Below are 18609 nucleotides of genomic sequence, written 5' to 3'. Positions count from 1 at the left end.
CTCCTCCAGCTCCTACTGAAAGTGGTAGAATTTCCAGTGTTTTCAAGGAAATCAAGCTGCTGTTTGATGAATACCTTCTTCTTTGAATAAATGTTGACAGATATTATTCAGCCAGATATAGATCTGAACAAATAATGAAAAACATTATTACAGATGGATAATTTATTTGATGAATAGCAGCTCTGTTTGACAAATAATATTAGTCTATCTCTATGACTGGCTACAAAAGATGGTATTGCCACATAAAAATATCACATCAGTCATCCGTATTGATATTTCATGTAAATTACAAGTGAAGGCTTTTCAGATACCCCAATCATAGAAGACAGCCACTCCCCTGTAAATATATGGGAGCACTCGGTATACTTTGGGCCAAGTTCAAACCTGGTAAAAGCGAATGTGTTGGAGGATGAAAATTGATAACACCAGACCAGAACTTTTAAGGCAACCCAGATTGTGTTTGCTGTCTTTAAAATCGCTTACATGACATGTTTAACATTCAGGCAGAGTGCAGTTCAGCATACTATTTTGAGGAAGACAAATATCTATGGTAAACTAACCCAGCGCCTTTGATTTAAAAAAAAAAAAAAAGTTTTCTTTAAAAGCACATCTTGGAAAAGGAAGTTGCTACTTGAAATTTCATTACAGGTCAATCACCGTATTACATCTTGGCACTTATTTTTAAGCTGCTACACTGTACTTGCTTTGCAGAAAGTGTTGTGCACCTTAGCTGGAATGCACCGAGTCAACAAAAAATCCCCAGAAAGCTTTACCTTGAAGTTGCTTTATCCTGCTGTTCTGGATAGAAAACAAAATATTCTGTTATTAAAAGCAGTATTTAAAAAAAAAAAAAAAAAAAAAAAGCACTCCAAAATGAATGAAAATATGACCCTATGCTGGATAAAAAAAAAGTCAGGCATGTATGTTAAAACAGCATATTTCTTTTTGTGTGGACAAGGATAGCATTCAGGCAGCTTTGTGTCCAGAAATTCGTGAGATCTCTGTAAAGCAATATGTAGCCACTACTTGGCTCTTCCCTGTTGGATTGAGTTCTCTTGTCCTGTGGAGCATTGCTCCCAGCAGTGCTAAAAGGGAAATGCTGCTGTGGTGTGCGGAGGGTGAGGAAGAAGCCTGCTCGGTCCAGCCTTCCCTTCTGGCTCCCATGGCAGCCAGGAGCTGGTTTGTCTCTTGCTTCTTGTAGCAAGCAAATGAGAATGTTTAACACTGTTAATGTTTAACAAGGACAAGTGTAAGGAATGCTTAACAGCGAAAGGCTTGACTAGACTTGAATAAAAATTTCCCCTCATTTGTACTGGGAGCAGGATTTCTGCATGACTTGGTTTTGTTGTCACAGGAAATGATAGAGCTCAGTGCATATTAGCTATGATCTTCACCTAAGTAAACTGGAAATAATGTCTTGCTGAATTGTGCCAGTATTTGTAATAATTGAGATCATATCTATAGCTGACTGGCAGCCAGACTTCTTGCTTTACATCTCTGTGGGTATACGTACACACATTCCAGGAGTTCTGTGTGAGATTGCTGTCATATTACGATCCAGGTAGGATGGTCTGCAGAATAAGAATAAGCTGAGCAAAAGTCACGTAGTTCAAATTCTTCTGTAGGTAATAGGGAGAAAGAGTTGTCAGATAATGAGATGGGTCTTAACATGCGGTGAATTGCCACCGAGAGAAGCCCAGGCATCTCTGCTGACTGCACAGGAGACAGCAAACCACGGGATTGGGGACTAGTGCGTGTTAGAGGGTGAGTGTCAGAAGGAGGAGGCACAGGATGCTGTTAGCCTGTCTTATTCTTGAACATGCTCAGTACGCCTTCCACTGCTTCACTCAATCAGCTGTAGAAGATGATGTGGCTTTAACTCCTCTTTCTGGTTGATGCTCAGAAGGTCTGGGAACATTTCTGGAGTCATTAGAGTAATATTTTCACAGTATGAAGACTGCATGCAAGACCTTCTGTACCTTTCAGGGCCTCTTGTGAGACTGCTGGGCAAAGGGAGAGTGCCAGGAAGCCCTGGAAGGGGTCATGTAGAGTACTGTGTTGGCAGCTGCCCAAGAATAAGCCAGAAATCTCATATCTTGCCACTAAGCACATTTTATACCATGTCAATGCCAAAAATATAAATACCTCGCCCTGCAGAGTAATGGATATACAGAGAACGCCTGGAGCCCCACGCTCTTCCTTCAATTGTGAGCGCTGATTTTTCTTTCAAATCACTTACGTGGCTATACTGACTCTTGGGTGGGTCGTGAAGATTTAATTTGTATTAAACAAGCTTCTTTAAGCTGGCAGGTAAATGAATGCATTATTAATGCAATCTCATGTATTTCCTTAATGTGCATGCTGTATAATAGAAACATTTAATTTTTTTAAATCAAGGTTGGATAACAAAACTTTTATAAAAACATTCTGTTTGGTTGCACCACTCACATTCTATTAGGCAATATAACACAATCTGACTTAATGGCATTTTAGTGGATAATAAGACAAAAATTGTTTTCTTTTCAAGAAAAAAACCCCACCAAAACAAACACAAGAATGAGCATTAAAAACATGGTGATGTGCTGAGAGAAAAGCCCCAGAGATACAAAATGATAAAGGTCAGGATCTGTTACTCAAGTCTTGTTTGCAAGTAAAAATACCATGCTAACGTGTGGTTGTCAAAAACCTGAGCAAGCCAGACAGACTTCTGACAAATAATTTTGACAGTTCTCATAAGCTGAAAAGTGCCTTTTTTGCCTCTCATGTTTTGAAATGTTTCCCTCCTGCTTACAGATGTGCAGAGAGAAAGAGAGTTAACAGAGACGTTAAAACAACAGGGTGCTGTTAAAAATAACCTGTACCAAGCACTATCTTTTGTGTGCTCTCTGGGGAATGCATTAACTGTCAGTAGCCTAACTTACTAACTACCCTTCCTGCATTTGCAATATACAAAATGGTTTGCTTCTCTTTTGCAAATATTTTTGTGCATACATTATTAAGCAAATTAAGAGATGATCCCTGTTGTTTTCATGTCTTGGGCAGAATATCATTCTAGTTTACAGGAGACTTTGGTGAAGGTAAGTGGAATGAGGAGTTGAATACTTCGTAGAGCCAAAAATGTATTCCCTTCTGTATTTTTTTTGGTAAAAATTAAAAAAAAACAAACCCAAACAACTTTTGAAAATTTTCAGTAATGCAAAAAAGAAACACAGTGAATTACAAGAAAATGTCTTGGTTTTGATAGAGGTGTTGTGGCAGGGTTTCTTGGTCCTAGATCGACTATTTGGCCAAAAGACAGACCTTAAAATACCCAGTGCTTGGGGCACTGCAGAGTATGGAGCCTGCTTGCATGACAACAGGGATGGTGACCCAAATCACCTATATCCTAGAAAAAAAATTCAAAACCTCAGAGTTTTCAAGCTGAAACTGTTGTTTTATTGGCCACTCTTAGGACGCATCCCTGCAGCTGTGTATGATGTATTGTGTAGCTGGACAACACCATGAGGTTCAAATGAGAACTGAACTTGTTCATCGAATTGTGTACTGAAGCGAGGGAAATAGTTTTCTTGTTTATGTTAATCAGACTGTGCCTTTGAAAAAAAGACTAAAATGTTATCTTTATGTTATCATTGTCATCCTGCTGCAAAATCTTTGAACCTTTCATACAAAAAGCCCTACCAGTTGCAAACATACTATCCAACTTCCTATCAAGAATTGCTATCCTGTATAAATAGAATCTTGCACTTCAAAGCTGAGAGATCTTAGTATTAAGGAAACTATATTTTTCAATTCAGATACATACATATTCTTGTTTGCTTACGCAGAGTCTGTTCAGTGGGGAATTATCTTGTTAAGATCTAATTGTATACAATGTATGTGTGGTGTAAATATATGGCCGTTTAAAATTCAAATACAGAATGTGAAGGTCATTGTAGGAACCTTCTGTGCCTCAGCAAATGTGAATGAATTATCAGACTGCTTTCACTCTTTCCTCACTGTTCACATTACTATTTGCAGCTGGGAGCTATGCCATAAGTTACTTTTATATTAGCATTGAAAATTCCAAGGCTTTAAAACCAAAATATTTCTTCTTTTCTTCCCGGTTTTGTTTGTAGGCTGTAAAAACATACAACATGTCTGTTGGTCAGAAACTGATTGAGAGGTTAGAAATTTGGTGAGCTAAAGTGTGTTTGGTGCAGTGTGGCTTGGAAAAAGAACCTGTGGATTTAGCGGTCCCTGACCTCTGCGGTGTGACTGGTGATTTTTATGTTGCCCGTTGGATGTGTGCCAGGTGGCTGTGGTGCTTGGGTGGGTGGAGAGGATCTCAGTCTCAGAGAGGGTCTCAGGGAGGATCTCAGTCTCAGAGAGGGTCTCAGAGAGGATCTCTCTCAGGCGCCTTGCTGGGGTGTTCAGCAGAGAAGCTGCTGTATCTGTGGAGAGCTGTAGGCGTAGGTAAAGAGAGGGATTAGGGATTGATCAGGACCAGAAGGTGCTGGGGGTGGCAAAGCAGGTGGGAGGCTGCCTTGGAGGGCTGGGAAGCAGTGCAGTGGCCACTGCTGGGCATATAACCATCACAGGTCACAGGCGGCAAAACTGGCAGCTCTCTGGAGCCCTGACTTCCACCCAGCCTCCCCCTCCCGAGTGGTGGACCAGGCTCTCTAGGGATACCTGTCTATAGCTCTTTGCCTTCTTTTTCCTATGGCAGAAACAGCAAAACCCACTCCAGGTTCTCTCAGTGCCTTGTCCTTGGGGTAGCCAAAGTCAGAGATGCTTTGAGCTGCCTTGCTCTGAATATGCTGGTTTCCCGGCAGCTCCAGCAACAGGGATGTGGGGCAGGGGGGGACTTGCCATTCCCGCAGCCAGCTCTCCTGCCCCTTCCCCTTGCTCCTGTGCAGGCTGGGCAGTGCTCCTGGGGTGGGCTCCTCACCTTGGATGTCCATGTGAAAGAGTTTGAAAAGGATGATTTGGAAGATTTTACTGTAGTAACTTACCTCCTTGCAGTGAAGTCATTCTCCGGGGGGATAGGAAGCGCTGTATATTGCAGCTAATTGAATATTGTAGCTAAGCTACTGGATAAAATAATCACAAGTTCCTGAGCTCTGGTGATAAAACCTACACACTCCTTCCGAATTTCCAACTCTGCTACTGTTGAGGAATGGATATCACACAAGGGAACTCTTTGGTCTGTCTCAAAGGGGAATTGTTTATTCTTTCTACACAGTCTGCAAAAGAGCTTTGCCAACAGTGTAAGCTGCTGTAGTTCTGGGGCCCTGGTAGCTCCACTGGCTTTTTTTGTGTGCTTGATTCCTGTTTGGCATTGCAATCCCCACCTGGTTCACTTAAGAGCAACATACATTTGTGTGCAAGTTTATTGTCAGTGCAACCTCCTTTTTTTGGCAAAAGAAAGGGGAAGTGTAATGCTGGCTTCTTAATGTGTTTAGATAAGTTAATGTGGCAGCTGTACCTGCTGGTACAAACATCGATTCCCCCCCATGCCCGCCCCCCACCCCCCCCGCCCTGAAAATTTCAAATGGCCTTGATTTTGCTTTCATGTTGCCTGTATGCAGTACTTTAAGGGTAAGACACAGGCAAGCATGCAAAATTGATGTTTTCACTTCTTGCCAGATTTTCAAACTAAAAAAGATTTCTTCCTTGCAGTTCTACCTCCAGATATTACTACCCCATCTTCTAAAATTGTAAAAGCCCCTGTATATTTGATATCTTGTGGATTCTCACCAGATTTCAAAGGCAGTTTATATTTGCTGGGCAGGTTGTCGATAGAACATAAAATATGAAAGAAATTGTAATTTTATGGCAGATACTGCAGCTGTAACTGCCACAAGCACTTTGTATCCTTAATATTGCAGTGAAAAAACAGTCTTTAAAAGCATTTGACCCTTTTTTTCCAGTTAAGCCAGGAAAAACTCCTCAAAATTATGAACATGGTGAAAAATAAAGAAGTGAGCGTTGAAGGAGCTTTACATTTGGCACAGAAAGAGGTGTACGCTGAAAAGGTAAGGTCAATCCTTTGATCTATTTTGCAAGACATTCAAATGTATGAACTTGTTCTTGGAAAGGCTGGCTGAGCATTAGGAGCATGTCCGTATTGCTTTCAAAGATGCAATCCCAACTTGTGCAAACATATACGCTCCAGTTTATAACCAAATATTTCAGGAAATAATGCTACCTGTATCCTATGTAATGGATATCCCATGCAGATGCTGCAGCTACACGGCTGGTATTACCTGGAATGAGTAGTTAAATCTAGATCAGACCCATCCATGTGAGTTTCGTTGTTGTGAGTGCAGCATCAAGTACTGTAACAATAAAAGTAGAGCAAAATCCTTGGGAAAATGATGGATCAAATCCTTGAGGGTTCTTCTAGTGATGGGTTGTCTTTGGGGCATGACTGGTCACCGTAAGAGCGTCTGACAACTTAGCATTGTGCATGGCCGTGAGAACGGCTGGCTACAAGGTACAAAGCCTTGGCCAGTGTGACTTCAGTTCTAACATTGCTTATGGTTGGCTCTGACCTTCCATCAGGCAAAACCAGAATCAGTGTAAAGGTGGCTTAAAACTGTTTTTGGGTCCCACAACAACATAGCTTTGCTGAGCATAGGTCAAGGAGACCAAGAGGTCTAGTACAGAGATTTCTTCAGGATCAGGTTGAGACACAAAAAATTAATTTTTCTGCTGTTAAAACCTTCACCTCTTCACTGACAATCAGAAGCGGCTCATTAGCATCTTTCTGTTTTATAGAAAGCATGGAGGCTCTTTGCTGAGAAAAGTAGAAGTTGGTAATGGTGAGTGAAAATGGTTTGAGAATGAGGAGCACATTAACTGTGTACATTAGTATATCACCCTTGTCCTCCTCTCCATAATCCCTGTCCAGTATCTCTGACATTGAAATCTTTGTCCATCGTCCCCACAGAAGTGCCAGCAGAGAATTATTTGGAGAAATTTTCATTATTTCCTCTTCTGCTCTGGATTTTTGAACCAGCCTCCCTATGGCAGCATCTCCAGGAAACAGGGAAATCTTGTGATGTGCTAATGACACAATCTGGATTTTTTTTTTTTTTTTTTTTTTGCATCACAGGAGCTGATAGTGATTTTGAGATAAACCTGGTGCTTTTTGGAATTTTTAAAAATAGCTTTCTGAACTGCTTATTAACTTCTTGGCTGGAAAGAAGTAGAAGGAGAAGCAAAAATAAATACTAATAAAAAAGCAATGCAAGTTTTGCAGAAGGGATACAGTCAACAATATTAAACTCAGCAGTGTAAGACTACATGGAAATATATTCTCAGACTAAGAAAAGAAAGGGTTCCTTTTCTACTTCCGCCATGTTCAAGTTTTTTGATAGCTAATTATTAGAATTAAATGAAATTTAATATAGCTGGATCATGGCCTTCCCTTCCCTACATTTTTCTGAAGATTGCAAAATTAGTTATTTCTATGCACACAATACAGCTACTGTAAGGGACCAGATAAAAATGGTATAGCCCCACATAAACCAAGGAACAAACATCTTCCATTTTACTGCACTGCATTCAAGGATCTGTAAATGTTTTTCTTTGAAGTCGCATATGGTGGTTGTTTGCCACTTAGCCTGTTTGATAGACTGCTTTTACTCTTGTGTGTTGAAATATGTTTAGTATGACTCCCTGGGCTCTGCTCTTCTCCATCCCGTCTTCCTGTTTCTGCTCTGCCTTTCACCTTCTGTCCGAATCCGTGATCCCTTCATTGGTTCAGCAGGACTTGTGGATATTTTGTGCTTGTGGAAATCAGGTCAGGGGGACGCTTCCATGTATCTCCAAGTGGAGTTCTTCTGCAGAGCCCCCAGCGCTGTTTGAACACTGTTCACCGAGGGAGACTTCACCTGAGGAAATGACTGGATTTGAGTGGACAAAAATTGGCAGTGCTGGACATGTTGCTGATTTCTGTTTTTCAGGATTCACAGGACTTGCTAACTGGCTCGCAATTTAACTTCATTATCTACAAATACAAACACTATCGGTGGCAGAAACGAATTTTGCAGGTAACTTTAAAAATTCTCACTTTTGAAGCAATGTATCAAAAATATAGGATGTTTAGGTTGCTTGGTAAATGTTATGAGATAACTTAAAAAAATCTTGTGGTTCAGGGAGCTATCAGAGAGTATAAGGTATTGAACAAAATTTCTACCTTCTACACCAAAAGTATTCTGTGGGCAATATCTGAAACTGCCTCTACTGAGTCCCTGGGAAGGCTGTAGGAGGGACTTCATAATCTAAGAGGTTATTTCACCTCTGAAAAACATGATTTGTCATAAAGATGACTGATTATAATAGGTTCTGCCTGGGAGTTGTTCTGCCGAGTTAGCAACAGTGAATGTATACAAGTGCTGTAGACATACTTAAATATCTGTCCCTTTTGACATGACATCACTTCAACCGCACTCTCTAAAACCTTGGGAAGACATGTTCCTGGGGATGCTCAGAGGGTTCATGTGGCGGACTATGCGTCTCACCTCTGGTTACTCTATCCTGTGAATTCTGTTTTTGACATTATGAACCCTTAAGGCTTTATTGACTTGCACGATATTAAAGCAAACTTTTGTCAATAACACTAGATGGTGATTTCTTGATTCCATGAAGTAGAATCAGTGGCAGAGGTTTAATGTTTCCAGGAACCTGGATTCCACTGAATTTTTCCTGTAGTTTGGACAAAATTTGATCATAAGCAAGTCCAAGTCATACATGCTAGAGGGTGGTTTTTTGTTTACTACATCTTAACCATAGGAAATATAATCTTATTTCCCTCAATATCCACTGTTTTTTGGAATTAAAAGATTATTCGTTTAGACATAAAGCTGATGGAAAATTGGAGAAAGCTATATTAGATGCAGAAGTTATCTCTAATTACAGCAGTCTTCAAAAGTCAGAGGTAATAATGAGAATGGTTCTGCTTTGGAGATTTCCTGCTATAAACAGAACGGAGGGAAAGGGCACGATGTAAGCGTTTGGTTGGTGTGGCCTGCACTATAGCAATGAAAGGTGCCAACAATCATTTATGACAGAAGGTATATATCTAACTTGGGCAAGATCTGAGACTCTTCTGAGTTTGCCTTCTCTGTGGGCTGCCCTCAGTGAGGCTGGGTGGTCAGATAATATTCACATCTTATTGTATCAACAAAGCTGTTTCTGCTCAGCAGGGACCTACACACAGAACGGATACCAGAATCTGTCTGTACCAGTTTTTAACACTGCAAACACAGATGATGCAGTGGAAGAATAATAATTTTATTTTGAAGCAAACAATTTTTAATTGTTATGGCTGTGAAACAGCACTAAAATAACTTTATTGGCTGTTATCATCGCTCCCTTCACCTATATGTGCACATATATGTATAGAGACATAGACAAAAAAAAATTATCTGTATTAGATAAATACTATTGCATGTTGATTTAGATCTAATATCAGAAAGTAATTTCTCAACAGAGAAATCTGTGTCTCTTTCTGACACAGAAGCAGCTATCGGAGAAATAACCACTTTCATTTTAGTACAGGGGCACAGGCTGAAGCAGTTAGAAACCGAATCTCTACTGAGGTGGCCGTGCCAGTAGTTTGTGCTATCACTACTGCTGAGTGGGAGGTTTTTTGCACTGGGTTGTATAAGACAAGAGGAATTTAAAAAGAAATAATATTTCAGAGTGACAAATTGATGCATATTCATCAAAAGCGATAAGGAAACACAGTTACAATGAATATCTGTTTGTTTTGTAACTAAAACAAATATAGGGCAGTATCTTGATGATGGAATGTCATTTTTATATTCTAGTCATCGGCAAGATAGATACATATTCTAAGCTGGTCCTTTATCTAAATGCCCTTGCGTGGTAATATTGAGGATGCTGTTTTTCCCTTTCAATGAAGAGAAGCGATGGAGTCAAGTAATGAAGAACTTTCTATTCCAGATTGATTTCAACACAAGGACCATTTTTAACATTGAAAAAGGAATTATTAAGAAACAGTTTCCTTTCTCACAAGTCAAAGCCTGTGAAGATACTGAAAGGAGGCGCTTCAGCATTGTGTTTCATGGACGACAAGATTATGAGCTGGAAGCAGTGTCTCTTGATGATAAAAGGAAGGTAAGTTTTTACAATGTCATAGATAGATTGCTATAAATAACAGCTAACGTTATGGTAGAACCCAGCAGGTCCCAGTCATAAATGGGAATTGTTATGCAGTGCATTGTGCAAACAAAGAAGTAGGTATGTCTTTATTCTGTGTATGTTCATACATGGAACAAAGGAAATGTGAGTTCAGGATAAGGTTTGGCCTTAGGATTTTGCTACAGTTCACTGGGACTGAAGATGTAAAGCCAGCTCAAGATGCGATATGAAAGCGGGTGCATTTCTTCAGCTATATCTGGAATCTAACTGGTCTGAGATTGTATTAAAACCAGCAAACAAAACTGATGATGTGCACAGTTGCATCTTAATTGAAATTTTCTAAACACTTCTTTTTTCTATGTATAAGATATTTATTAAAATGCATGCTTTTAAGAAGAATGAATGAGGCCATCTGATGCTGTGAAAAGAAAAAGACCTGGTAGTTCATCTTTTACTGTTAAAATACACTGAAATTATAAAATTATCAGAGGAAGATAGACTAGGTACAACTAGAGATTTGTTTAATTACATGATTCAGTGTTGCAAGATTTTGTATGAGCTGTTTCATTTTGAGGTCTTAGCTCCTTTTGAGTTCTAGGTCCAATTAAATATTCCAGGTAGGATAATTAGGGTCTACACTGAAACTTGAGAAATTCTAGTTCTGCTGTTAGCACTAGCTTTTCATCTGAATGCAGATGCCCTGTGTGTTGAGGGGTGATCATATCTTAGGGCTTGTGTCATCCCACTGCGGAGGCACTGCAGCAAGCTGCACAATTTAGGCTGAGGCACAAACTCTCAAAAAGCATGGAAGAGTTTGCATCCAAACTTGTGCTGTGACTTATTGTTAAGGGGCTTGTTACACAGGGATACACCCCTTGTGAAAATTAGCTGTTCGTTCCATGTGCAGAAACTTTTATTCCAGTTGAACAGTGTCTCATGATTGATTTGCTTAATTTTCCAAATATATTATATTTAGCAGAAGAGCTCAAAAAGGTATGTGTATTCTGTAGTAAGAACACTCAAATATGCCCCTGTATAACAAAAAGAGCACTTTAAATTCACACCCACCTTAATCCATGCTATCTTCAACTGTAGGCAAGCATTCATTTTTCTGCTGGGTTTCTCTGAGATTTTGAGCCAAAGCAATCAAGTACTACCTGGGCTTGGACCGAGCTGAACAGAAACTTTGCCCTGGATTGCTTCGTATATGAATTACAAAAGTAAAACTATATTTTACAGTAACCCCTCCAGAATAAAATTATATTCTCCTTACACCGACAGGTTTAGAACTGTGGACATAAAACCAAATTGCAGTTAAGCAGTTTAGCATCATAGAAAGAGGCTATTTATTTAACATTAATTTATTTTACCTATTTGGCTGCTGCTTATAGTGCTGTCTATCATTTTTATACTTGAATAACCCACCTTTAATGTCCTTTTCAAAAGAATTAACATGGAAAATATATTCTTTCTGCTGCCACTTATTACGTAGATAACATACCTTCTGAGCAGAGTTATACAGAGCAATTCATACAAGAGACCAGCAGAGTCCTGCTCTGGAAGACCTGCAGAATGCGAAGTGATACATGAAGGACTGCTGGATTTGCAGCAAAATACTTTGACATCCACTGAATGGGTGAAGTATGAACAGCAATTTTTGTAGACCTCTGGGCTGTGGATTTTGTTAAAATTTCAAATACTTTAAGATTTTCATTTGCTGATAATAAATTAATTATTTAATTGCTTTTTAAAGTTAAGACGTAGAGGCCAAATGTGCATGAAATGAAAATGTTGAAATTAACTGTTAGTGCAATACCCAACAAAATGGAATTCTGGTGTGTGCAAGAGACTGCTGTGTGCGTTACTAACAAAATATGTAATGGTGATGGTGCTCTGAGTGATTTTAATGGTGAGGCTTCTTTACGCTTAGCTTCTCACTTTTTACTCCATTTTCAGTCATAAGGAAAAGGAAAAAATAAAAGGCTGGCAAAGCAGATCAGGGGTATGGGAGCCCTGCTGGAGAACGTTGGCTCACACTGGCCAAATGGCTGCCCCAAAATTTGTAGCTCGTTCTTGTAATGTTCTGAACTCCCCTCCTGTGGGATGACCATCCAAGGTGGCCTAATGGGGTGGTGGTTGCAGAGACCAGAATCATTATTCATTGGGAAATGGACTGTCACCACTATTTCGTTCAGCCCCTGAACTGCCGCAGATAAGCATGGCTTTTGCTTCCGCTTATTCTATTACTGAACTAGTGAACCAGCTGCAATGAGTTTACATAGTTTGCATCCCATTCTCCAGAAACCCACCCTTCCCCTGAGCCAGCTCCTAAAATACCTGGAAATTGCTTATACTATCAAAGGAGAGAAAGAGAGGGGAAAAAAACCCAAACCTGTCTAGCAAAACCTAATGAAAAAAATTTAACATTGTAATTATCTGCACAGGGCAATTATCTCAAAAGACTTCATAGTTCACAGAAAATGATTTTAATTATTTTTAAAAGGCTACCACTGTATGTCTTGTAAACACTATCCTCAAGTGTGTCCAGGATTTGTTACATTGCAACATTTAACAAGTTTGTTAACAAACAAAAATTGATTTTTATTTATCTTGTGAAGCAAAGCCCTTGTTGCTTTCTTCTTGATATTAAACCTCTTTTTTTTTTTTTTTTTTTTTTTTGGGAAAGTAAATAATGGTGGAAACATCTGGAGATCCGATTAAACTATAAGTCCCTGCTTTAAAGAAAGGGTAGATCAATATAACTGCCAGCTCCATTAAACAATTCTTATCACTTTGGCTGTTTATGTGGGAATAGATGCAATTTATATTTTATGTTTAATCCTTCTGGAGCAGCTAAACTTATTTAAATTCCTCATAGAACACCTTAATCAACTAGCCACACCTTGAAGAGAGACTGGAGGAAAAGAAAGGTCTGATAGAACTGTCAGAATGATAAAGAAATGCAGTAACCCTCAAGAAAAATGAGAATGCAAATGCTTAAATAAGAATAAAAAACACATACAGTAAAGCCCCACTTGCTGTTGAATGTGGGACCTTTGTTACAAGCAGCAGAGCAGAATCCTAGAGGAGAAACTGAAGCAGAAGATTCTGCTGTAATAGAACCTGTGTATGGTTAGGCGATTTCTGCCAGGATTAATATATCATTTCAATATGTAACACCCAGAATTTGGCACAGTCACCTCTGATAGAAGCCCCTGAGAGCAGAATGCTTTGACTCTTTCCTGTCAAGTGACTTGTGGGAACAAGGGGGAACCAGGATCAGTCCACGTGGAGTAAGAGCATGTGCAGAGGTATTTCCAAGAGCAAGAGTTATTGGAGTATAAGGTTGGGCACTGACTTATATTACAGTGACTTCTTTAGAGCTTGGTGGTAAAGAAACCTGGAAGACACAGAAACTCAATCAAACAGTGATTTCATTTAAAAGCTCATAGTCCGAAAGACCCACCGTCCCAAACAAACGAGAAGAATAAAAGGAGTGGGAGGGACAGTGTGTGGCTAACAAATTAACAGGACTGGGGTAGTTTTCAGTTGATTGTCAGATCTTAGTTTTAGTGCTTTCATTAGGCTTGGCAGGCTGGAAATTCATATTTTATGTCACAGTTTACTTGGGTGTCAGATGAGAATAAGAAGCTCTTATCTCAAAGGTTTTATGCTTTAGTATTGGTACTCTTTGTTCCATGGAAGATGCTATAAATGTGGAGGATTATTGACATTAGAAAATGTTTTAAAAAGGCAAGGCTTGTGTAAATAAGTAGTCAGTGAAGAATAAAATGTATCTCCATTCCTTGTCCTTCAGGTACTTGGTGCAACTACGTGAAGGAGAGTTGACTTTATATTGCATAGGTCTGGGAGGAAAGAACAAGACTGCAGACCCTGTAACGAATACAATTAATTTGGCAGGTGGTAATGTGAGTGTCAGCAAGGAGAATGGATGCAGTACCTTTTCAGTTCAGACCAAAGAACACAATTATTTGTAAGTATAGTTGGTAATTAAAATTTTGTTAAAGCAGAACTACTGAAAACAAGGTCAAGCAACAGAGAATCTCAGTGTCTCAGAACAAAATGCAGCACTGGAGAAACGCAGCCACCAGAATTATATATAATTACCTCTCCCAGTGGTTTGCAGTGATTTGATGAGTATTTTAAGGAGGAATCATTAGTACCACCTTATGGAATGGGGAAGATACATTGAAATACTGCCCACAAAGACTTGTCTAGTTGTCATGTCAGGAGCCAGTGAAGGGGATACATCATTCAGCTTGATAGGACTGATGTGTGAACAGGTTCTGCCTAGCTTGTGCAACAAGCACAGTAAGACGTAGCACATTGTTCACCTTCCCCCAAGGTGGAGAAGAGGAATTATGAGGTAACTGCACCACAGAGTCAATATATGGCAAAATTTCAGCTCTCTAACCTCAGACACGTAAGCAATTAACTCTGCCTGAAAAGGTCAGAGTCAGCAGCACTGGGCTCCTTTGACAAGTAAAGCTGCTGAACATCATTCTGCTTAAATAAGAAATATCTGTGGCTGTGTTAGTCAGCGTGTTATTTACACTTCCTTGCATTTATATATGACATCCTTATATTTCAGGTTTCGAATACCCTTTACTGTCCAAAATAACAGGACAGAGGATGTTAGCAAGCTCCAGAATGAATGGGTGTCTCTCATAGAAAGGTACTGTCAGCTGTGCAAGGGTGCCTCGCTGCCTCAGGAGGGATCTCAAGGATGCACCTCCTCTGAAGCTGATTATGAGGATTTTACTGTACCTTTGAATGAACAGAAAGAGGAGGCCTTCCACTTCACTGTGAGTTCCGCAACAACCTGTGTGAACAAGTCTTCAGGCCCCCAGACAAAGCCTGCAGAGGGAGAAGCAGCCCCAGCATCACTGTCTCTTCCCATAAGTAAGGCAGAGGTACCACCAGCCCCACCTGTGTTCCTGCAGCCCTGCAGCCTCTCTCCATCAACAAAGAGAACCAAAGCCTTTCACTGGGATGTTGTTCCTTGTGATAAGGTGAGGATGAAACTGATGGTAGCTGTTAAAAAATAAATAAATATTGTAGCTTGTATTACATGTATAGTTATCATAAAAGTACAGTAGTGCTACAAAACAACCTGCATGCCCTTCTCTATGTTTGGATGAAACTAAGTGCCTCTGTTCTTTTGGCTTTTTGTTCACCCTGTCACTTCTATATTTTTAGATCCAAAAATCTGTTTGGGGATCATGTGACCCATGCAAGAAGAAAATAGATGTATCCAGACTCTGTGATCAGTTCCAGATCCAGGACATGGCAGCATTTTCAGGCAGCGAGCCTTCAGTGAATCAGCACATCATGCTAGATCGGAAAGTTGCGCATAACTTTAGTAAGTATGTTAGCAAGAACTGTGTGCTCCTATCTGGAAACCTGGGGTGAGCACTGTGTGCGTTTTCTATTTGTACCTTCTATCATTCTATAGACAATGATACAAGCCTGTGTCTAAATTACCTTTTAATTCAGTGCCCCTCATTTATAAAAAATAAACTTTATGGCTCAGTTGCTCTAAATGTAGTCCTTTATGATGTAGAATAGAAGCACCAAGATTCTCCTCTTCTTGTGCAAAACATGGTTGTGCCATGGAGCTGTGATGCTGTTGCACTAGGGTAGACATGTAAAATCACGTATGACGCCTGTGAAATTAGTGTTTGGACTCTGCCTTCAAAGGCTTTTCAAATTTTGTGGGCTGTCCAGGTGAAACAAATCAACAGAAACAGCTTGGTAGCTAGAACTTTGAGTGCTGTGCTCAGTCCCTCTCCTACCTTGAGTTCACGAATATTCACCTAGGTGTAGATGGGTTGGTGCAACAAGCCTTTGAGGCAGCTACAGCCAGGTCACAGGAGCTCTCTGGCCTTTCTCTGGCCGATAGCTTACCTGTGTGCAGCTGTCTTGAATGGTCACGGTAGGATTCTTCCCTCTCATATCCCAGATAAGGTTCTGCCAAAGGCCTGACTCAGAACAGTCTTTCACAGCTGATGAAGCAGTTCAACACATAGTTCTGGCCTTACTAATAAAATGATGTAAAGATCTTTCAATTACTTTGATGAGAAGTGGTAGATACTAAAGGAGGGAGAGTAATTGTTCTTCAAAGACTACTGATTTCTATTACAGAGATGTCTTTCCAAAAAAGTTCTGTAATGTAGTGATGTTTTAAGAAATGTTACATGTGTAAAGGACTCGGGGTAGTTAATTTTGAAGTTGTAATGATTTAATCTTTATGAATATTGATAAGAAAGAATATATTTTGGAGATTGGGTAAAGTTTTAATTGGGAACTGTAAATGGAGATAACTTGTTGGAATTATTGCATCCATTGACTAACAATTTGAAGGGTTAAAAGGAAGTTGGTAATACGAAAGGACTGTTGCAGATAAAAAGGAATTTTGTAATAACACTTTTATCTATCAAATTATTGCAGTTTCTTTGAGGAAATTTCTTTTAGTTTGCAAATAGCACCATTCTTCCTTTTGATCCTATTACTCTTACAACTTTTTTCATTGAGACATTCTACATCCGTTTCCTAATCTTATCCTTAAAGTCCCATCAGTGAGATTTTTGGTGTATGCTTATTATAATGGACACTACTTAGATCAAAAGTTAATTTGATCCTGAAAATTCTGATTAATCTTCCTTGCAAGTGCTGCAAACCACAGTTCTTAAATTAACGAATAAAATGATGAAGCTCCAAAATGCCAGTAGGTTAAAATTTCTTGAGACTTTGAGTAGGCTTCTGAACACAAGAGAAAGATGAGAGTTCTGAGCAAAGATCTACACACTAAATTCAAGCCCAGGGTATGAGAAAATGCAAATAAAAGCTAAGTTATCTAGCGGAGTCCTGTAGACAAAATATATTTCTGCTGTACAGAGAGCAGGTATTGGAAAGGCAGAGACAAGAAAAAAGTCCTCAGTTTTCCAATGAAAAAGTGTTGGGAGACACTATAATGCGTATGTTATTCCAAGAATATGGGATCTAGTGGGTGAAAAACTGATCTAGGAGTCAAAATACCAGCTTCTGTGACTCGATTGGTGCCTGTTTCTCTGGATGAGACCCAGTTTCCCACATACAAATCTTCATTTTCCCTAGGAAAAAAATTTGGCAAAGTCTGATGGCTAGAATCTATTCAGCAGCTAATTTCAGCTACTGAAAACATTCAAGAAAATATTAAATGCTTTGTAGACAGGTTGTGAAAATTTTAAATTCAACATTTTACTATCAGTTATTCGCTCTGTTATGGTCCGTAGACATCGCCACACCTGAAGAGATCCATGGTTTAAAAGGCATAACGAAGCAAAAGATATAAAGCATAAAAAGTCTGAGAAGGAAAAAGGGAAGATTCTGCCAGGCTTAGAACTAAAGCTAGATCTTATAACAAAATTAAGAGGGTGGAAACTGTGTCAGAAAAAGAATAAATGGTACATACTCCATTGGTCAATGAGAACTATTAATACCTGATACGGGCCACAGCAAGTTCCTGTAACCTGAAAACCTGTTCCTTTTTAGAACTGGAGGGAAAAAAGAAAAGGTAAATTATACACATCCTTCCTGAATTCTCCTTCCCAATCCCTTTGTGCTGCTCAGAGGAGTTTTGTCATAACAGAGACCATAGGACATTCATGCCAACACTGAGAAGCATTTAAACCTTTTCACTTTTTTTGCTGATGCCCTCTGTTCACTTCCTTGTGCTCCCTTTTTTACCTTCATCCTTTAACAATAATGATGGAGACAGACAGTAATTAACAAGTAACTGGTAGGACAAAGTGGTCTTTTTGGGAGCAACAGCCTTATAGATGGTTCCTCACCTGTTTGAGGAAGAGACATCTTATTTTCATTTTCCTGTTGTAATGTGTATATGAGCCAGTCCCACATCAGCAGGGAAGTCTTAAACATTATAAAAACTCTTAATCAGATTTTAGAATATCAGACAGTGTGGAAGAAGAGACCACTTCTGTTTCCCAGGTTGCCTTCATTTTGGAAGTAATTTGACTTGCGTGCCCTTTAACTACCTTCTTTTTGAACCCTGGAAATCAAACAAAGCAAGTAAAAAGACCCAAAATAAATGCAAAATTTGATTTCTTTAACCTTCAAAATATTATAATATTCCAATAAATTTTATTGTTATTATGAAAAAAATATTTTGACTGTTGAGCTGTTTATAAGAGAAATTTATACTGGGAAGTACTTGAGTACCTTCTGATAACAGTATCTTGATCTGTCCCGAGCATTGACTATGTTCTGACAGAAATGTATTTTTGCTTGATTACTGCTATGTATATTTAAAGAACATACAAACACTGAGTTTTTACCTTAGCTTAGCAGCTACTGTGTTTTGGATTTTTTCTAGTGTGTGTGGGGTTTTTTTTTTTTTTTTTTTAATATGGAAAGTAAATATGAAATATTTTGGTG

At 39.2% G+C, this 18609-nt stretch overlaps 1 protein-coding gene across 1 annotated transcript in view; it reads left to right on the top strand.

Moving 5' to 3' along the window:
* The window catches only part of LOC308070476 (uncharacterized protein), a 44884-nt gene that overhangs the window by 6893 nt on the left and 19382 nt on the right, over positions 1–18609 (top strand). The window contains exons 2-8 of the mRNA XM_080404424.1: positions 5910–6014; positions 7950–8036; positions 9955–10128; positions 11645–11793; positions 13970–14146; positions 14765–15185; positions 15373–15535. Of these exons, the coding sequence (XP_080260550.1) occupies positions 5910–6014; positions 7950–8036; positions 9955–10128; positions 11645–11793; positions 13970–14146; positions 14765–15185; positions 15373–15535 (1276 nt within the window). The remainder of the gene's footprint in view (positions 1–5909; positions 6015–7949; positions 8037–9954; positions 10129–11644; positions 11794–13969; positions 14147–14764; positions 15186–15372; positions 15536–18609) is intronic.

Source organism: Falco punctatus, assembly GCF_963210335.1.
Source record: "Falco punctatus genome assembly, chromosome: 10".
NCBI lineage: Eukaryota > Metazoa > Chordata > Aves > Falconiformes > Falconidae > Falco > Falco punctatus.
The sequence above is the reverse complement of the archived record's forward strand: the minus strand, read 5'-3'. Positions and strand labels throughout refer to the sequence as shown.